The sequence below is a fragment of the Carassius auratus genome, chromosome 30 (genome assembly GCF_003368295.1).
Source record: "Carassius auratus strain Wakin chromosome 30, ASM336829v1, whole genome shotgun sequence".
Classification (NCBI taxonomy): Eukaryota; Metazoa; Chordata; class Actinopteri; order Cypriniformes; family Cyprinidae; genus Carassius; species Carassius auratus.
The window spans coordinates 3,433,814-3,449,310 of record NC_039272.1 but is presented as its reverse complement, the minus strand read 5'-3'; the positions used below and the strand labels follow the sequence as shown (position 1 = coordinate 3,449,310).

General features: G+C 34.9%; 4 protein-coding genes and 1 non-coding gene across 5 annotated transcripts; 4 read left to right on the top strand and 1 right to left on the bottom strand.

Moving 5' to 3' along the window:
* Nucleotides 1-2,338: 2,338 nt before the first annotated feature.
* trnak-uuu (transfer RNA lysine (anticodon UUU)) lies at nt 2,339-2,411 on the bottom strand. Its single transcript has one exon. It is a non-coding gene; the product is annotated as a tRNA-Lys (tRNA).
* A 121-nt stretch (nt 2,412-2,532) lies between these two features.
* On the top strand, nt 2,533-4,704 carry LOC113048904 (glutamyl-tRNA(Gln) amidotransferase subunit C, mitochondrial-like). Its single transcript, XM_026210866.1, has 5 exons — nt 2,533-2,809; nt 2,961-3,011; nt 3,764-3,933; nt 4,193-4,296; nt 4,587-4,704. The coding sequence occupies exons 1-5, from the start codon at nt 2,639-2,641 to the stop codon at nt 4,646-4,648; spliced, it is 558 nt and encodes a 185-aa protein (XP_026066651.1). The 5' UTR covers nt 2,533-2,638; the 3' UTR covers nt 4,649-4,704.
* Nucleotides 4,705-4,800: 96 nt separating this feature from the next.
* On the top strand, nt 4,801-6,147 carry LOC113048905 (polyubiquitin 12-like). The gene is made up of 2 exons (XM_026210867.1): nt 4,801-5,318; nt 5,426-6,147. The coding sequence occupies exons 1-2, from the start codon at nt 5,307-5,309 to the stop codon at nt 5,885-5,887; spliced, it is 474 nt and encodes a 157-aa protein (XP_026066652.1). The 5' UTR covers nt 4,801-5,306; the 3' UTR covers nt 5,888-6,147.
* A 1,451-nt stretch (nt 6,148-7,598) lies between these two features.
* LOC113048903 (polyubiquitin 12-like) lies at nt 7,599-8,780 on the top strand. Its single transcript, XM_026210865.1, has 2 exons — nt 7,599-7,689; nt 7,798-8,780. Exon 2 carries the CDS (start codon nt 7,801-7,803, stop codon nt 8,269-8,271), a length of 471 nt encoding a protein of 156 aa, XP_026066650.1. The 5' UTR covers nt 7,599-7,689; nt 7,798-7,800; the 3' UTR covers nt 8,272-8,780.
* Nucleotides 8,781-11,714: 2,934 nt separating this feature from the next.
* Nucleotides 11,715-12,895, top strand: LOC113048898 (polyubiquitin 12-like). The gene is made up of 2 exons (XM_026210860.1): nt 11,715-11,805; nt 11,920-12,895. The coding sequence occupies exon 2, from the start codon at nt 11,923-11,925 to the stop codon at nt 12,391-12,393; it is 471 nt and encodes a 156-aa protein (XP_026066645.1). The 5' UTR covers nt 11,715-11,805; nt 11,920-11,922; the 3' UTR covers nt 12,394-12,895.
* The last annotated feature ends 2,602 nt before the right edge of the window (nt 12,896-15,497 follow it).

Genomic DNA, 15,497 nt, shown 5'->3' with positions numbered 1-15,497 from the left:
GCTCACACTAGATTTCATGCTGCATTTGCTTTCACATATATGGAGTGCACATGTACACTGCTGTTTTTGCAAAAGTTTGGGATCAGTCTGTTTTTTTTTTTTTTTTTTTTGGAAGTCCAATGCACACCAAGGCAGCATTTATTTGAAATAAAAAATGCAGTAACAACAGGACTGTAAAAATAATACTATTTTAATTTATTTTAGAATGTAATTTATTCTTGTGATGGCAAAACTGAATTTTTGCCTAATATATTTGTGGAGAATACTAATGAACATCATTTATTTATATATATATATATATATATATATATATATATATATATATATATATATATATATATATATATATATATATATATATATATATATAAATCTTTTTTAACATTATAAATGTATTTACTGTCAATTTTGATGCATCAAATGATTCCTTTGTGAACAACAGTATTTCTTTTTTCTTTCTTTTTTTTTAAAAAAAGCTGACCTTAAAACCTTTTGAACAGTAGTGTATTCATAGATTGTACTTTATACAAATTTACATTAAAAAGACGTTTGATTTGTAATGCCATGGAAAACTGTAGTAGATTTATGTAGCAGATAATATATGTATTATATTTAAACATTTCATTTTATTTATAATTTATTAAAAAACAGAATCCAGAGAGTATGATACGTTGTTACAGATATGAAGGATGATTTTTCTTGCCTAAAATCTAGTGTGACCGCCTTCTTAAAGCTTCTGTATGACTTTACTAGTATTCTGATGTGCCACTTTTAGTATTATATGGATTTTCTTGTGCTTTTAGTCGACTGACCTTCTGCATGTGTTTCTGAAACCAGCTTATTTCCGAGTCAGTGTTTACTGTGAGTTATTTCATTGAATCAGATCAGGTTATCGTATCACACAGTAAATTATTAGACAATACCAAGGAATGCTTCTAGGTATTAGATTTAGAACAGAGAAAAAATTGTGCGTAAGTTTCTTCTCTTTGTGTTACAGAACTGAATAATGATTTGGGGTTTTTCATGGGTTTATGTCATGTTTAAGTCAGTACTGTGTTCCAGTGCATTGGTGTCATGTTTTCAGTCAGCCTATGAATACCTGGCATTAGGATTTGATGTTTGTTTGTGTGTGTGTGTGTGTGTGTGTGTGTGTGTGGACCGGGACAGCTCACAATCACTACCACAAGGCCTTGTCTGCTTGATGTATTCTTGCTGTTTGTGGACTGTACAGAAAATATGTTACATGCTATATTTATTATATAGAGAGAATCTATATTATTAACTTTAGTGTCGTTGCCTACATGGTTTTCAGAATGGACACTAATATTCACACGAAATGAAACTCATCAGTGCTCTTATTTATTTTTCCTTATGAAATTGTTGTATAAAATGTACATTGCGTTTCTTCTTCCACACTAACCACACTCCTCTGGTATGGATCTAATATTATAACATGTTGTAATCATAATGAATTGTTGATCCTATGATCAAACCAGTACAGCTACGGGTCTGAAACCACAATGAGGTGCAATCAGAAAGTGTATCGAATCACAAATATAATTATTCATATGTTTGATCTTTAACACAAGGCTATAAATTACCATTTAAGCAAGAATAGTAAAGCAGATCAAAATCAAAGTGTATTCCAAACTTCTGTGAACACATGAATTTGCTTCTAATCTGCAGAATCTATGTGATCCTGAAATGAGCAGGTGTTAATAATTCTGATGCTTCTATTCTTGTCGATTTCTTCATGTGCAAAATATATTCTGAAATAGAAGAAAAAACCTAATTTATATAATTTGTATGTGTTGTTCCTTATTTATTTATATCTGAATGTATGCATTTTGTCTGTTTTCACGTGTATGTTATTGCTACACTGTGGTCAATCACTACAAAGTGTTAAAATCTAAATATATATTAAATGGTAAATGTACTTATTTAAAAAACTAAATAAAATGGAATTGTTCTTATTTTTCCAACAAATATTATCATCATATTACTGCTTCTGTGGGCTATGATTAAGTGTGTGTGTGTGTGTGTATGTGTGCATAGCCTATATATATATATATATATATATATATATGCAATAATGCATCATATACCAAATTTTTATAGGTTTCATTCATTATACGTTATTAGAATTATGTGTTTTATAAAAATATGTAATTTTTTTTTATTTTTTATTATAATATGTATATCTAGGTTAATTGCAAATGTATATATAGTATATACTCGTACATAAATAGGCAAACGTTTTATTTATTTTTTTATTTTTTTACTTTTTTTGCATTGTTTATGCCTGCTTACTCCTCAAAAAGGCAGATTAAAAATGTTCCGCCCGAACAGGGACTTGAACCCTGGACCCTCAGATTAAAAGTCTGATGCTCTACCGACTGAGCTATCCGGGCTCTTGCAGTTCTATGCTGCAACACCTCTATCAGACGATACTGACTTCTGTAGAGAAAAAAAAAGCGACAACTTCCGGTAAAGTACTGTTTTTTTTCCCCATCTTTATTTTTTGGTAGGATGTCTGTGGTTGTGTCCTTCGCAATAGAGAAATCCTCATAGCTTTTGCTTTGTTAATTCGACCCGGCGCGCACAGCAACGTGACAAACTTTTGAACGTCATTATTAACATGTTTTGTAAATGTGCAGCGAGAGCGTCAAGTGCGCTGCGGCCTTTGCATCCTCGGTGTGGAATATTAACGTTGCCCGCTCTAAACAATACTGCATCGGGCAGCGGAACGTTCTGGTCACGGACATGCAAACGGGAATCAAGTAACGTTAACTCCGCATCGAATTCCAAGGTGAAGTGTTCTTAATTCGCGGTCTATTGTGTTGGGATTAATAAATGTATGCAAGATGTGAATTAACCCATCAATAGGGGAGCAAATGTTTTTTGTTGAACATATTATCCAACGCTAAAATAAATATTTTGCACATTGTTCAATTCTTCAGGTTCCTCAGGCACCCACATGGGAGCCCATAGCAGAAAATCAACTTCCATCGGTAAGGCCTCTTTCTGCACGCAGCCACGCACGTAACGTTTACAAAGCTCACGCTGTACTCATGAAATACCATGTGAAATACTGAAAACAGGTATGGGTTGTTATTGATGTATAAACCACTAGAGGGAGCGAGCGGAACACTGATGTACCAGTGAGTTTTATACATGCAAAGTTGGTTCAGGGTTTTCAGAAAAAGCACGCAAATACAGTTATTTACAAGACACGACAGTATGGGGCAGGTGGGCAAAATGTGCACCTCCGACAATTTTGTCACCACATATTTCTCCTTACCTAGTTGACAACCTCAGCAAAAAGTGGCATGACAGGAGCATTAGTAACAGATGCCCTCATAAAGATAAAGCTTTACTTTGACATTTTCTTACAATGTTTCTTCAACCTTGCAGTAGATGGCTGCAGAAAAACATAGTTCAGAAACTGAGCTGCTCGCCACTGTGATGATTATGTGCAAAGTTATGCCCTAAACAGTGATTACATTAATTAAAAACATAATATTATTTCTGTTTATAGATTAATTTGTGCATGTTTTGTACATACATTATATATAACTAGGCCTATATATAAACAAACACACATTTATTATAGAATTTTGCTTGGTGTTCATATATATATATATATATTCAGTATTTAGTTTTTAAGAGTACTTGGCAATCAATCTCATTCAGATATAAAAATGAAGAATTTATGCTTTCCTAAAAGACATAACAATATAACCATGTTTAATTTTATTTGCAGCCAACAAGAGTCTCCCCAGATTTAGTGGACAAATTGGAGAGATTAGCCCTCGTTGACTTTGGCAGTAAAGAAGGGGTGGACTGTCTGGAGAAAGCCATTCGATTCGCTGATCAGCTTCATGTCATTAATACTGATGGCGTGGAGCCGATGGATTCAGTTCTAGAGGACAGGTACATAAGAATCCTGCTGATGCTCACATCAACTATCACAAGTGTGACAGTGTGCTAGTCTTACCCTCAGTTTAGGGGTATCCATTGAAATAAGACCTTTTTTGATGGTGTTTTCATTTGTTGAATCTAAATATTGATCAAAACTATATTTATGTTTGCTATATTTTCTCAATGCAAAATGGTGGTTGCTCTTCCCAGACACTCAAAGTAGGTTTGCTCAAAGTATAGTGTTTTCCCTTGAACTTGCTGTTGTGTGCAGAGAGCTGTATTTGAGAGATGATTTGGTAACAGAGGGTGAATGTGCGGAGGAGCTGCTCCAGCTGGCCAAACACACTGTAGAGGAGTACTTTGTTGCACCTCCAGGTAAAAAAAAAACTAAAACTGGTACTAAAAAGACAAGATGTTCTTCGAGAACTTCGAGAACAAATCTATCTCCATTCTAACATTTAGTATTGAGGTTTTTATATAAATTATTGATTTAACCAGAGAAGGCCTGAACTAGAATTCACTGTTTAAATTCTACTGCTTGCCAGATTAGAACAGAGGTGTCTTGGTTAAATTTTCTTTGTGCTTTTTTAATTAAATATATGTATATATAACTTATTGATTATGTGTACTGCTTATGAATAATCAATATTTATTTTTTAATGCAGGGAACATCCCACTGCCTAAGAGAGAAGAGAGATCTGCTATGCTTAAAGACTCTGAATTTTGACAGAAATGTAACATTAGATCTGACTTGCATTATAATAAATATTTATTTTTATCTTGTGTACTGTGTCTTGTAATATTTAAGGATATGGATGATGCCTTTCTATCACTCATGGTCTCTTTATTTTGATTTGATTAAATAAAGCAAACACAAATAAAAATACAGTTAAATAAACAAATCTAAGAAATAGACAACAAGAAGGACATGTTACAGAGTGTCAAATAATCATAATTTCATTCACAAAACAAATGTGAATGAACAGAATAATCCAAACATTTTTTGTTCTGACACACTTTTTTGTCTAATACATGAAAACAATCTGAATTATGTATATATAGGCTATGCACATAATAATTCTGATTGTTTTTTATATCTATAGATAGATAGATAGATGAATGTTTCTAGGTTTGGTTCTGATGTAACTTAACAAGCATGCATTGTTGATTTGCTAAACAATGATCTGCTGAACAATGACAGGCCTTCACCCGTGATCAGGTGGAATGGAAACAGAAAGTGACGTTGTGAAGTTTTCAGAAACGAAACATCATTGTTTATGGGCGGGACTTCAGTTGAGGCTTTAAATGCACACCTCCATCCAGAGACACCTTATTTAAGACTGGAGTGATTTACCTGACTTCAAATAGATTATTCAGCAGAAGATATGAACAGCTCGGTAAGTCGCAAGAAAATATTAACAGAAATAGCATCTAGGTAAACTGATTTCAAATAAGCTGAGGGTGCTTTGATAGTTTTTAATGCTTGTAATTCATATTTTGACAGGTAATGGAACTGAAAATCAAAGTGATGGGAGGAGATGAGAGGAGTCTGGAAGTGAGAAGTGATGCCACGGTTGGAGACCTCAAGCAGCTCATTTCTGAGCTCTTCAGAGAGCCTCCTTCCAAACTGAGGCTTTCTGACGAGAACCGTTCCCTTTTCAGCCTTGATTCCAGGAAACTCAGCGAATATGATTTGCATTCAGGCTCAGTTGTGATCCTGCTCATCGACAGACCTTTCCAGGTGTTTGTTAAAAATGAAAAAGGCACAATAGGAACGTATGATGTTGCTGTCAATGAGACCGTAGATCAGCTCCAGACTAAGGTCTACAACAAAGAGAGAGTCCCAAAGGACCAGCAGATACTGAATTACCAAGGCAAACAGCTGGAGGCCGGCAAGAAGTTGCAAGACTACAACATCAAGTCAGGAGACACCATTTACCTGACTCTCCGGCTCCGAGGAGGTTAATAGAGATCAGCGCGACCAGGATTAAGAAATGATCCAATTCATTCATAAATATATAAATATTCCAAAATAGAAATGTCATGTATTTATGCCTGTTTATCACTTATTCTATTTAATATCTAGTGTCAGAATATTAATTTGATTTCATTTTGATTTAATGTAGTTATGTAATTTATTAAACTGATACAATCTGGAATAAGTGTAACTTTACTCATAGAGTTTCAGTTTAAGATTTCTACATATGTGCTGCTGGCCAACATTTGTTGTTAAATAAAATGTAAATTAATAAACTAGTCCTGTGTATTTTGTATGTTTTATTGGCTTGTTATGCCACTGCCTCACACCATAACTCAAAACAGAAAATAAGTTATGTTAAAAAAAACTCATTTTGGTGAGTTGTTATGTGACTTTTAAACTTTTTTTAAATATAATTTTAAATAACTGCTTATATTGTCTGTCACGACCATGAACTGTCAACTTATTTACACAAATTGTAAATAAATATTTGGAACACCGTTATTTGACTGTGGGGGATAATTCAGTCTCAGTTTGAAGTCAGACGTCTCGGTTCATTTATTGATTGAGGTGAATGCTAAATTTGTCAATATTTATAATAAATATTTGACAGATTATTGTTGTTTTACTTGACCCAGCAAATACACATTTTGTGACAAAACTGACAAAGAAGCAGCTTGCACCCAAACATATATTAATTGCCTTTCATGTTCATAATAAATACTTTTTGAATTTCATAATTGAAACTTATTTCAATTTTGTAGCCATATATGCTGCTTTAACTTCAAAAGTGTCTTCAGAATATTTAGTGAAGGATAAGCTCATCCTGGGCAGTAAACACAAACACTGTTCATACTATAATTAGTACAGAAACGAGATTGCCACATCTCAGGTGGAACTGGTTGGACTTTATCATTTTATGGATTGACAGCAGGCATAACTAACACCAGAACAGAAAACAAAACTGTGGCCTTGAACTGCAGTGTCGTCACAAATGGAGGTGTATTCACTCTGTATGACGTGCTTCACTTTACCTGGATTTCCCCAATCAGCAGGTGGAACATTCTCACATTCCAAAGATCTCTGATTTCCTGTTATGTGTGAATGAAAGATGACTAATACATTTTTTTGTTACATTTTTTTTTAAAGTAAATTTTAATGTTTATGAGGTAGATGAAGGAAAGAAAAGTGATAACCGTAGATTACAGAAAACATATATAGGATAAGATACAAAAACAGACAGTTCCCCAGGCGTTCATTTGGTTCTTTCTTTCTTTCTTTCTTTCTTTTTATTGTTTGTTACATTTATGTTTGTTTGTTTATCCATGCATCTAAGTAAGAAAGTTATCTGCGGGTTACAAGAACGTTGCAAGAATGTAGGCTTTCAACTTTATATAAGGGCTATTTATTTTTTTAGTTTCCCAAATAGACCCACAAATAGTTGGCTGAGTTAATATAGCTAAACGAGATTTATAAAAAAATAAATGGATGAATTAATGGATGAATGAATTAAATGAACAGTTGTTTGTTGAGTTAGGTTATTTTTTTTTTTTTTTTTTTTTTTTTTTTGCGCTGAACATCCTGTGGATTTGGTGAGAATGGAAACCGAAAGTGACTGAGCAAGTTTTTAGAAACGAAACATTGTTTTGAGGCGGGGCTTGAGCTGACGCTTTATAAAGGCTGTTCACGCCTTTGCTCACTGTAACCAGAAGCACTGCGACTTACAAGACTTATTGAAGATAACATTCAGCGAAAGCCATATTCAGCGAAGCATTTAAACAACCAGACAGGTAAGCCACATGAAAATATTAAGCATTAACATTAACTCCAGTTTTAAGTAACTAAATGGTGCTGTAGTTGTCAGTTTTTAATTCTTTTATATTTAATCTCATCTGAAGGTGATGGAGCTGATAATAAGACTGCTGGGCGGAGATGTGAAGCGTCTGGAAGTGAGCGGTGGAGCCACAGTTGGTGAACTGAAGAAACTCATCTCTCAGATCTTCGGAGAACCTTCTTACAAACAGAAGCTGTCTGCCGATAACGGTTCCCGTATCAGCCTTGAGGATGAGTCTCGAACCCTCAGCAGTTACGGTCTGCACTCTGGATCAGTGGTCAGTCTGCTCATCACCAACCCCGGACCTTTCCAAGTGTTCGTCAGGAATGAGAAGGGCCAGACCGGGACGTATGAAGTGGATATCAATGAGACCGTAGATCAGCTCCAGGCTAAGATCTACCGCAAAGAGAGAGTCCCCGTGGACCAGCAGAGACTGATTTTCAACGGAAGACAGCTGGAGTCCGGCAGAAAGTTGCAGGAATACGACATCAGCTCAGGAAGCAGCATTCACATGACTCTCCGTCTGCGAGGAGGGTGATCGGGTGAATGTGTGCAAAAAGGATATTAAAAACTGTTCTCTTTAGATTTGTTAATGATGTAGCTAAATACCATTGTCCTTTTATACTCGCTGTTAAATTTGTGAGTTTTTTTTGCTTCATAATGTCTTAAGAACTCATGCAATTCCATTGTTGGCTATTTATCTGCAGATGTCTTCAGGGGAACACATTCAGGTGTCCTTGTTACATGTTACATGTACTTACTATTATAATAACAGTAAATTCTGCATAATTACATGCAAGTAACCCCAAGTCAACCCTAATATTAACCTTAACCATAGTAAAGTACGTTGGTACATGTAGTTAATCAGTATTACTCAGTACTTAAATGTATAATTACAGTGTAAAAAGGACACCTTAAAATAAAGTGTAGCCCAACCCTCTTCAGAACTCATGAGGATAATTCCATTGTATATAACTGTATCTTTGATCATGATGAATGATCTTTCACTGTGACTATAATAATAAAAACTCAAATCATTTGAAGAAAGTTCCAGTTTTGACCTTTTTTTTTTTTTTTTTTTTTTTTTTTTTTTGTGGTTCTCATGTTTTTGTGAATTACTGAATAAGTTTTCCCAAAAAGCCTGACATAACTATAGTAAATGCTAATTCTTTATTAAAAAAAAAAAGAAAGTGGACATTTATTACTGTAATTTACATGACATCCAGGTCTGTAAATCACTTTCATACTTAGGATACCTCACATATCCAGGTTTTCTTAAAGGGATCCCTTATTCTTCAAAGAAAATAAATAAATAAATACATAAAATAAGATAAGAAATATCTATAGCTCATATTAATACTTGAATTACTGATCTTGCAATCTGAGGAAAACATAGCTCTATGTAAATAAATATTTCATCACAATTTTCACTCATAGTCATAAAAAAGGGTACCATGTCTCCAGAAACCAAACACATAACGTGATATGAAACACAGTGAACGGAAAGTGTTGAGTCTTCTCAGACTGATACGCTGCATAAGTTCAGCTCATATCAGAGGGTGTGTGTCTCTCTGTAGGGTGTATCTGGATCACCTGGGTTTCCCTCGTCATGTGATCATGGGGAAAACCCTCTTACCAATGATTCACTCAAGAGCAGAATGAAAAATGAAGGTTGTGTAAGCAGCTGTCAATGAAACACCTTTTCGTTTTCGTGCCAACTAATCTAAAGTCAACGTGAATCAGGATTATTATAAAATAAATATTTTATGATCTGTTCACCGAAAGGTTCTTTGGGGAACCAAATATAGTTCTTTTCTATGGCATCACTGTGAAAAGGGAAGTCGTGGCCTAATGGTTAGAGAGTCGGACTTGCAATTGAAGGGTTGTGAGTTCGAGTCTCGGGCCGGCAGGAATTGTATGTGGGGGGAGTGCATGTACAGTGTTCTCTCCACCTTCAATACCATGACTGAGGTGCCCTTGAGCAAGGCACTGAACCCCCAACTGTTGCCCACTGCTGTGTGTGTGTGTGTGTGTGTGTGTGTACACACACTTTGGATGGGTTAAAAGCAGAGCATGAATTCTGGCTGTATGTCACTTCACTTCAAAACTCACACTTGGAACCTTTATTATTGAGTGTTGAGTATAATTGCAATGGACGTTACACAAATAAAACACACCATGTTTGTATCTTGCATCATGTTTATGGCCTGTTATACTCGCTGCTTTTCTGAAGTATGGAAACAGAAAGTTGCTGAATAATCACTGGAAAGGAAACCAAGCCTGGGGGTGAGTTTAAAACAATCATGAATAGAAGTTGCAAGACTACAACATCAAGTCAGGAGACACCATTTACATGACTCTCCGGCTCCGAGGAGGTTAATAGAGATCACCGCGACCAGGATTAAGAAATGATCCAATTCATTCATAAATATATAAATATTCCAAAATAGAAATGTCATGTATTTATGCCTGTTTATCACCTATTCTATTTAATATCTAGTGTCAGAATATTAATTTGATTTCATTTTGATTTAATGTAGTTATGTAATTTATTAAACTGATACAATCTGGAATAAGTGTAACTTTACTCATAGAGTTTCAGTTTAAGATTTCTACATATGTGCTGCTGGCCAACATTTGTTGTTAAATAAAATGTAAATGCTTAAACTAGTCCTGTGTATTCTGTATGTTTTATTGGCTTGTTATGCCACTGCCTCACACCATAACTCAAAACAGAAAATAAGTTATGTTAAAAAAAATCACATTTTGGTGAGTTGTTATGTGACTTTCTTTTAATATTATTTTAAGTAACTGCTAATATTGTCTGTCACGACCATGACCTGTCAACTCATTTACACAAATTGTTAATAAATATTTGGAACACCGTTATTTGACTGTGGGGGATAATTCAGTCTCAGTTTGAAGTCAGATTTCTCGGTTCATTTATTGATTGAGGTGAATGCTAAATTTGTCAAACATATATTAATTGCCTTTCATGTTCATAATAAATACTTTTTGAATTTCATAATTGAAACTAATTTCAATTTTGTAGCCATATATGCTGCTTTAACTTCAAAAGTGTCTTCAGAATATTTAGTGAAGGATAAGCTCATCCTGGGCAGTAAACACAAACACTGTTCATACTATAATTAGTACAGAAACGAGATTGCCACATCTCAGGTGGAACTGGTTGGACTTTATCATTTTATGGATTGACAGCAGGCATAACTAACACCAGAACAGAAAACAAAACTGTGGCCTTGAACTGCAGTGTCGTCACAAATGGAGGTGTATTCACTCTGTATGACGTGCTTCACTTTACCTGGATTTCCCCAATCAGCAGGTGGAACATTCTCACATTCCAAAGATCTCTGATTTCCTGTTATGTGTGAATGAAAGATGACTAATAAATTTTTTGTTACATTTTTTTTAAAGTAAATTTTAATGTTTATGAGGTAGATGAAGGAAAGAAAAGTGATAACCGTAGATTACAGAAAACATATATAGGATAAGATACAAAAACAGACAGTTCCCCAGGCGTTCATTTGGTTCTTTCTTTCTTTCTTTCTTTTTATTGTTTGTTACATTTATGTTTGTTTGTTTATCCATGCATCTAAGTAAGAAAGTTATCTGCGGGTTACAAGAACGTTGCAAGAATGTAGGCTTTCAACTTTATATAAGGGCTATTTATTTTTTTAGTTTCCCAAATAGACCCACAAATAGTTGGCTGAGTTAATATAGCTAAACGAGATTTATAAAAAAATAAATGGATGAATTAATGGATGAATGAATTAAATGAACAGTTGTTTGTTGAGTTAGGTTATTTTTTTTTTTTTTTTTTTTTTTTTTTTGCGCTGAACATCCTGTGGATTTGGTGAGAATGGAAACCGAAAGTGACTGAGCAAGTTTTTAGAAACGAAACATTGTTTTGAGGCGGGGCTTGAGCTGACGCTTTATAAAGGCTGTTCACGCCTTTGCTCACTGTAACCAGAAGCACTGCGACTTACAAGACTTATTGAAGATAACATTCAGCGAAAGCCATATTCAGCGAAGCATTTAAACAACCAGACAGGTAAGCCGCATACCTATTAAAATATTGAGCATTAACATTAACTCCAGTTTTAAGTAACTAAATGGTGCTGTAGTTGTCAGTTTTTAATTCTTTTATATTTAATCTCATCTGAAGGTGATGGAGCTGATAATAAGACTGCTGGGCGGAGATGTGAAGCGTCTGGAAGTGAGCGGTGGAGCCACAGTTGGTGAACTGAAGAAACTCATCTCTCAGATCTTCGGAGAACCTTCTTACAAACAGAAGCTGTCTGCCGATAACGGTTCCCGTATCAGCCTTGAGGATGAGTCTCGAACCCTCAGCAGTTACGGTCTGCACTCTGGATCAGTGGTCAGTCTGCTCATCACCAACCCCGGACCTTTCCAAGTGTTCGTCAGGAATGAGAAGGGCCAGACCGGGACGTATGAAGTGGATATCAATGAGACCGTAGATCAGCTCCAGGCTAAGATCTACCGCAAAGAGAGAGTCCCCGTGGACCAGCAGAGACTGATTTTCAACGGAAGACAGCTGGAGTCCGGCAGAAAGTTGCAGGAATACGACATCAGCTCAGGAAGCAGCATTCACATGACTCTCCGTCTGCGAGGAGGATGATCGGGTGAATGTGTGCAAAAAGGACTAAAAAATTTTCTCTTTAGATTTGTTAATGATGTAGCTAAATACCATAGGCGTGTTATACTCGCTGTTCAAATTTGTGATTTTTTTTGCTTCATAATGTCTTAAGAACTCATGCAATTCCATTGTTGGCTATTTATCTGCAGATGTCTTCAGGGGAACACATTCAGGTGTCCTTGTTACATGTTACATGTACTTACTATTATAATAACAGTAAATTCTGCATAATTACATGCAAGTAACCCCAAGTCAACCCTAATATTAACCTTAACCATAGTAAAGTACGTTGGTACATGTAGTTAATCAGTATTACTCAGTACTTAAATGTATAATTACAGTGTAAAAAGGACACCTTAAAATAAAGTGTAGCCCAACCCTCTTCAGAACTCATGAGGATAATTCCATTGTATATAACTGTATCTTTGATCATGATGAATGATCTTTCACTGTGACTATAATAATAAAAACTCAAATCATTTGAGGAAAGTTCCAGTTTTGACCTTTTTTTTTTTTTTTTTTTTTTTTTTTGTGGTTCTCATGTTTTTGTGAATTACTGAATAAGTTTTCCCAAAAAGCCTGACATAACTATAGTAAATGCTAATTCTTTATTAAAAAAAAAAAGAAAGTGGACATTTATTACTGTAATTTACATGACATCCAGGTCTGTAAATCACTTTCATACTTAGGATACCTCACATATCCAGGTTTTCTTAAAGGGATCCCTTATTCTTCAAAGAAAATAAATAAATAAATACATAAAATAAGATAAGAAATATCTATAGCTCATATTAATACTTGAATTACTGATCTTGCAATTTGAGGAAAACATAGCTCTATGTAAATAAATATTTCATCACAATTTTCACTCATAGTCATAATAAAGGGTACCATGTCTCCAGAAACCAAACACATAACGTGATATGAAACACAGTGAACGGAAAGTGTTGAGTCTTCTCAGACTGATACGCTGCATAAGTTCAGCTCATATCAGAGGGTGTGTGTCTCTCTGTAGGGTGTATCTGGATCACCTGGGTTTCCCTCGTCATGTGATCATGGGGAAAACCCTCTTACCAATGATTCACTCAAGAGCAGAATGAAAAATGAAGGTTGTGTAAGCAGCTGTCAATGAAACACCTTTTCGTTTTCGTGCCAACTAATCTAAAGTCAACGTGAATCAGGATTATTATAAAATAAATATTTTATGATCTGTTCACCGAAAGGTTCTTTGGGGAACCAAATATAGTTCTTTTCTATGGCATCACTGTGAAAAGGGAAGTCGTGGCCTAATGGTTAGAGAGTCGGACTTGCAATTGAAGGGTTGTGAGTTCGAGTCTCGGGCCGGCAGGAATTGTATGTGGGGGGAGTGCATGTACAGTGTTCTCTCCACCTTCAATACCATGACTGAGGTGCCCTTGAGCAAGGCACTGAACCCCCAACTGTTGCCCACTGCTGTGTGTGTGTGTGTGTGTGTACACACACTTTGGATGGGTTAAAAGCAGAGCATGAATTCTGGCTGTATGTCACTTCACTTCAAAACTCACACTTGGAACCTTTATTATTGAGTGTTGAGTATAATTGCAATGGACGTTACACAAATAAAACACACCATGTTTGTATCTTGCATCATGTTTATGGCTGTTATACTCGCTGCTTTTCTGAAGTATGGAAACAGAAAGTTGCTGAATAATCACTGGAAAGGAAACCAAGCCTGGGGGTGAGTTTAAAACAATCATGAATATTTAAAACTGATTTTGTGATTGTGAAAGAGGCAACTTCATTTTTATAACAAAAAAAGTAATAAGTATATTTTATTTCTTAACATTAAAGCTGCTATAAATGTGGTGTGAAATGTGCCCTTCACATTTTAAATAGAACAATATAACCCTCTTTAAAACACTTGCATACAGTAAAGAACCTTTAAATCATAATATTATGTAAATGTTATTTTCTTTTATACATTTTTTATTGGTGTGTGTGTGCTGGTAATTATTTTAAACCAAGTGTCATAGAAACAACATTGTATGCATCTATCAGGCTATGAAATTATACAAAATATATTAGCAAGACCATTGCTATTTATGTAAATCAACACACAGTGAAGATAACAGCAGTAGTATTAGTAACCGCTAAAATAATTTGGTGCTCAATATATTTTAATTAATCAAATACAGCAATCAAAACCATGACATCACTGTCAGGAACTTCTGCAAGCGAACAAAATAGTTTTAGAAACAAAAACACATTTTGTGACAAAAGTGACAAAGAAGTAGATTGCATCCAAACATATATTAATTGCCTCTTATTTTAAATAATTCAGAATAGTTGCTTAAATGAACTTTTATTTTAACTTTGTAGCCATATATGCTGCTTTAACTTCAAAAGTGTCTTCAGAATATTTAGTGAAGGATAAGCTCATCCTGGGCAGTAAACACAAACACTGTTCATACTATAATTAGTACAGAAACGAGATTGCCACGTCTCAGGTGGAACTGATTAGACTTGATCATATAATGGATGGACAGCAGGCATAACTAACATCAGAACAGAAAACAAAACTGTGGCCTTGAACTGCAGTGTAGTCACAAATGGAGGTGTATTCACTCTGTATGACCTGCTTCACTTTACCTGGATTTCCCCAATCAGCAGGTGGAACATTCTCACATTCCAAAGATCTCTGATTTCCTGTTATGTGTGAATGAAACTATCAAGAAGGTGACTGATTAATTTTTTTTGTTACTTTTATTTTTTAATGTTAATTTGAATGTTTATGAGGTTGATGAAGGAAGGAAAGGACTAAACCATACGCAGTTATAAACTGACTATAGGCTAACTACAGTATAAACAGCATATAAACTATAGGCCTATGCTGATTTTAATGTAGATTACAGAAAACAAATATGGGATAGCGATAAGATACAAAACAGAACGTTCCCCAAGCGTTCCTATGGTTCCTGCAAGTTATTGATTTATTTATAATTTTTGGTTTTATTGTTTGTTATATTTAGCATGTTTGTTTGTTTTGCATCCAAGTTAGAAAATTATCTGCGAGTAAACAGAACATTGCAAGGTTTTATTATTATTAT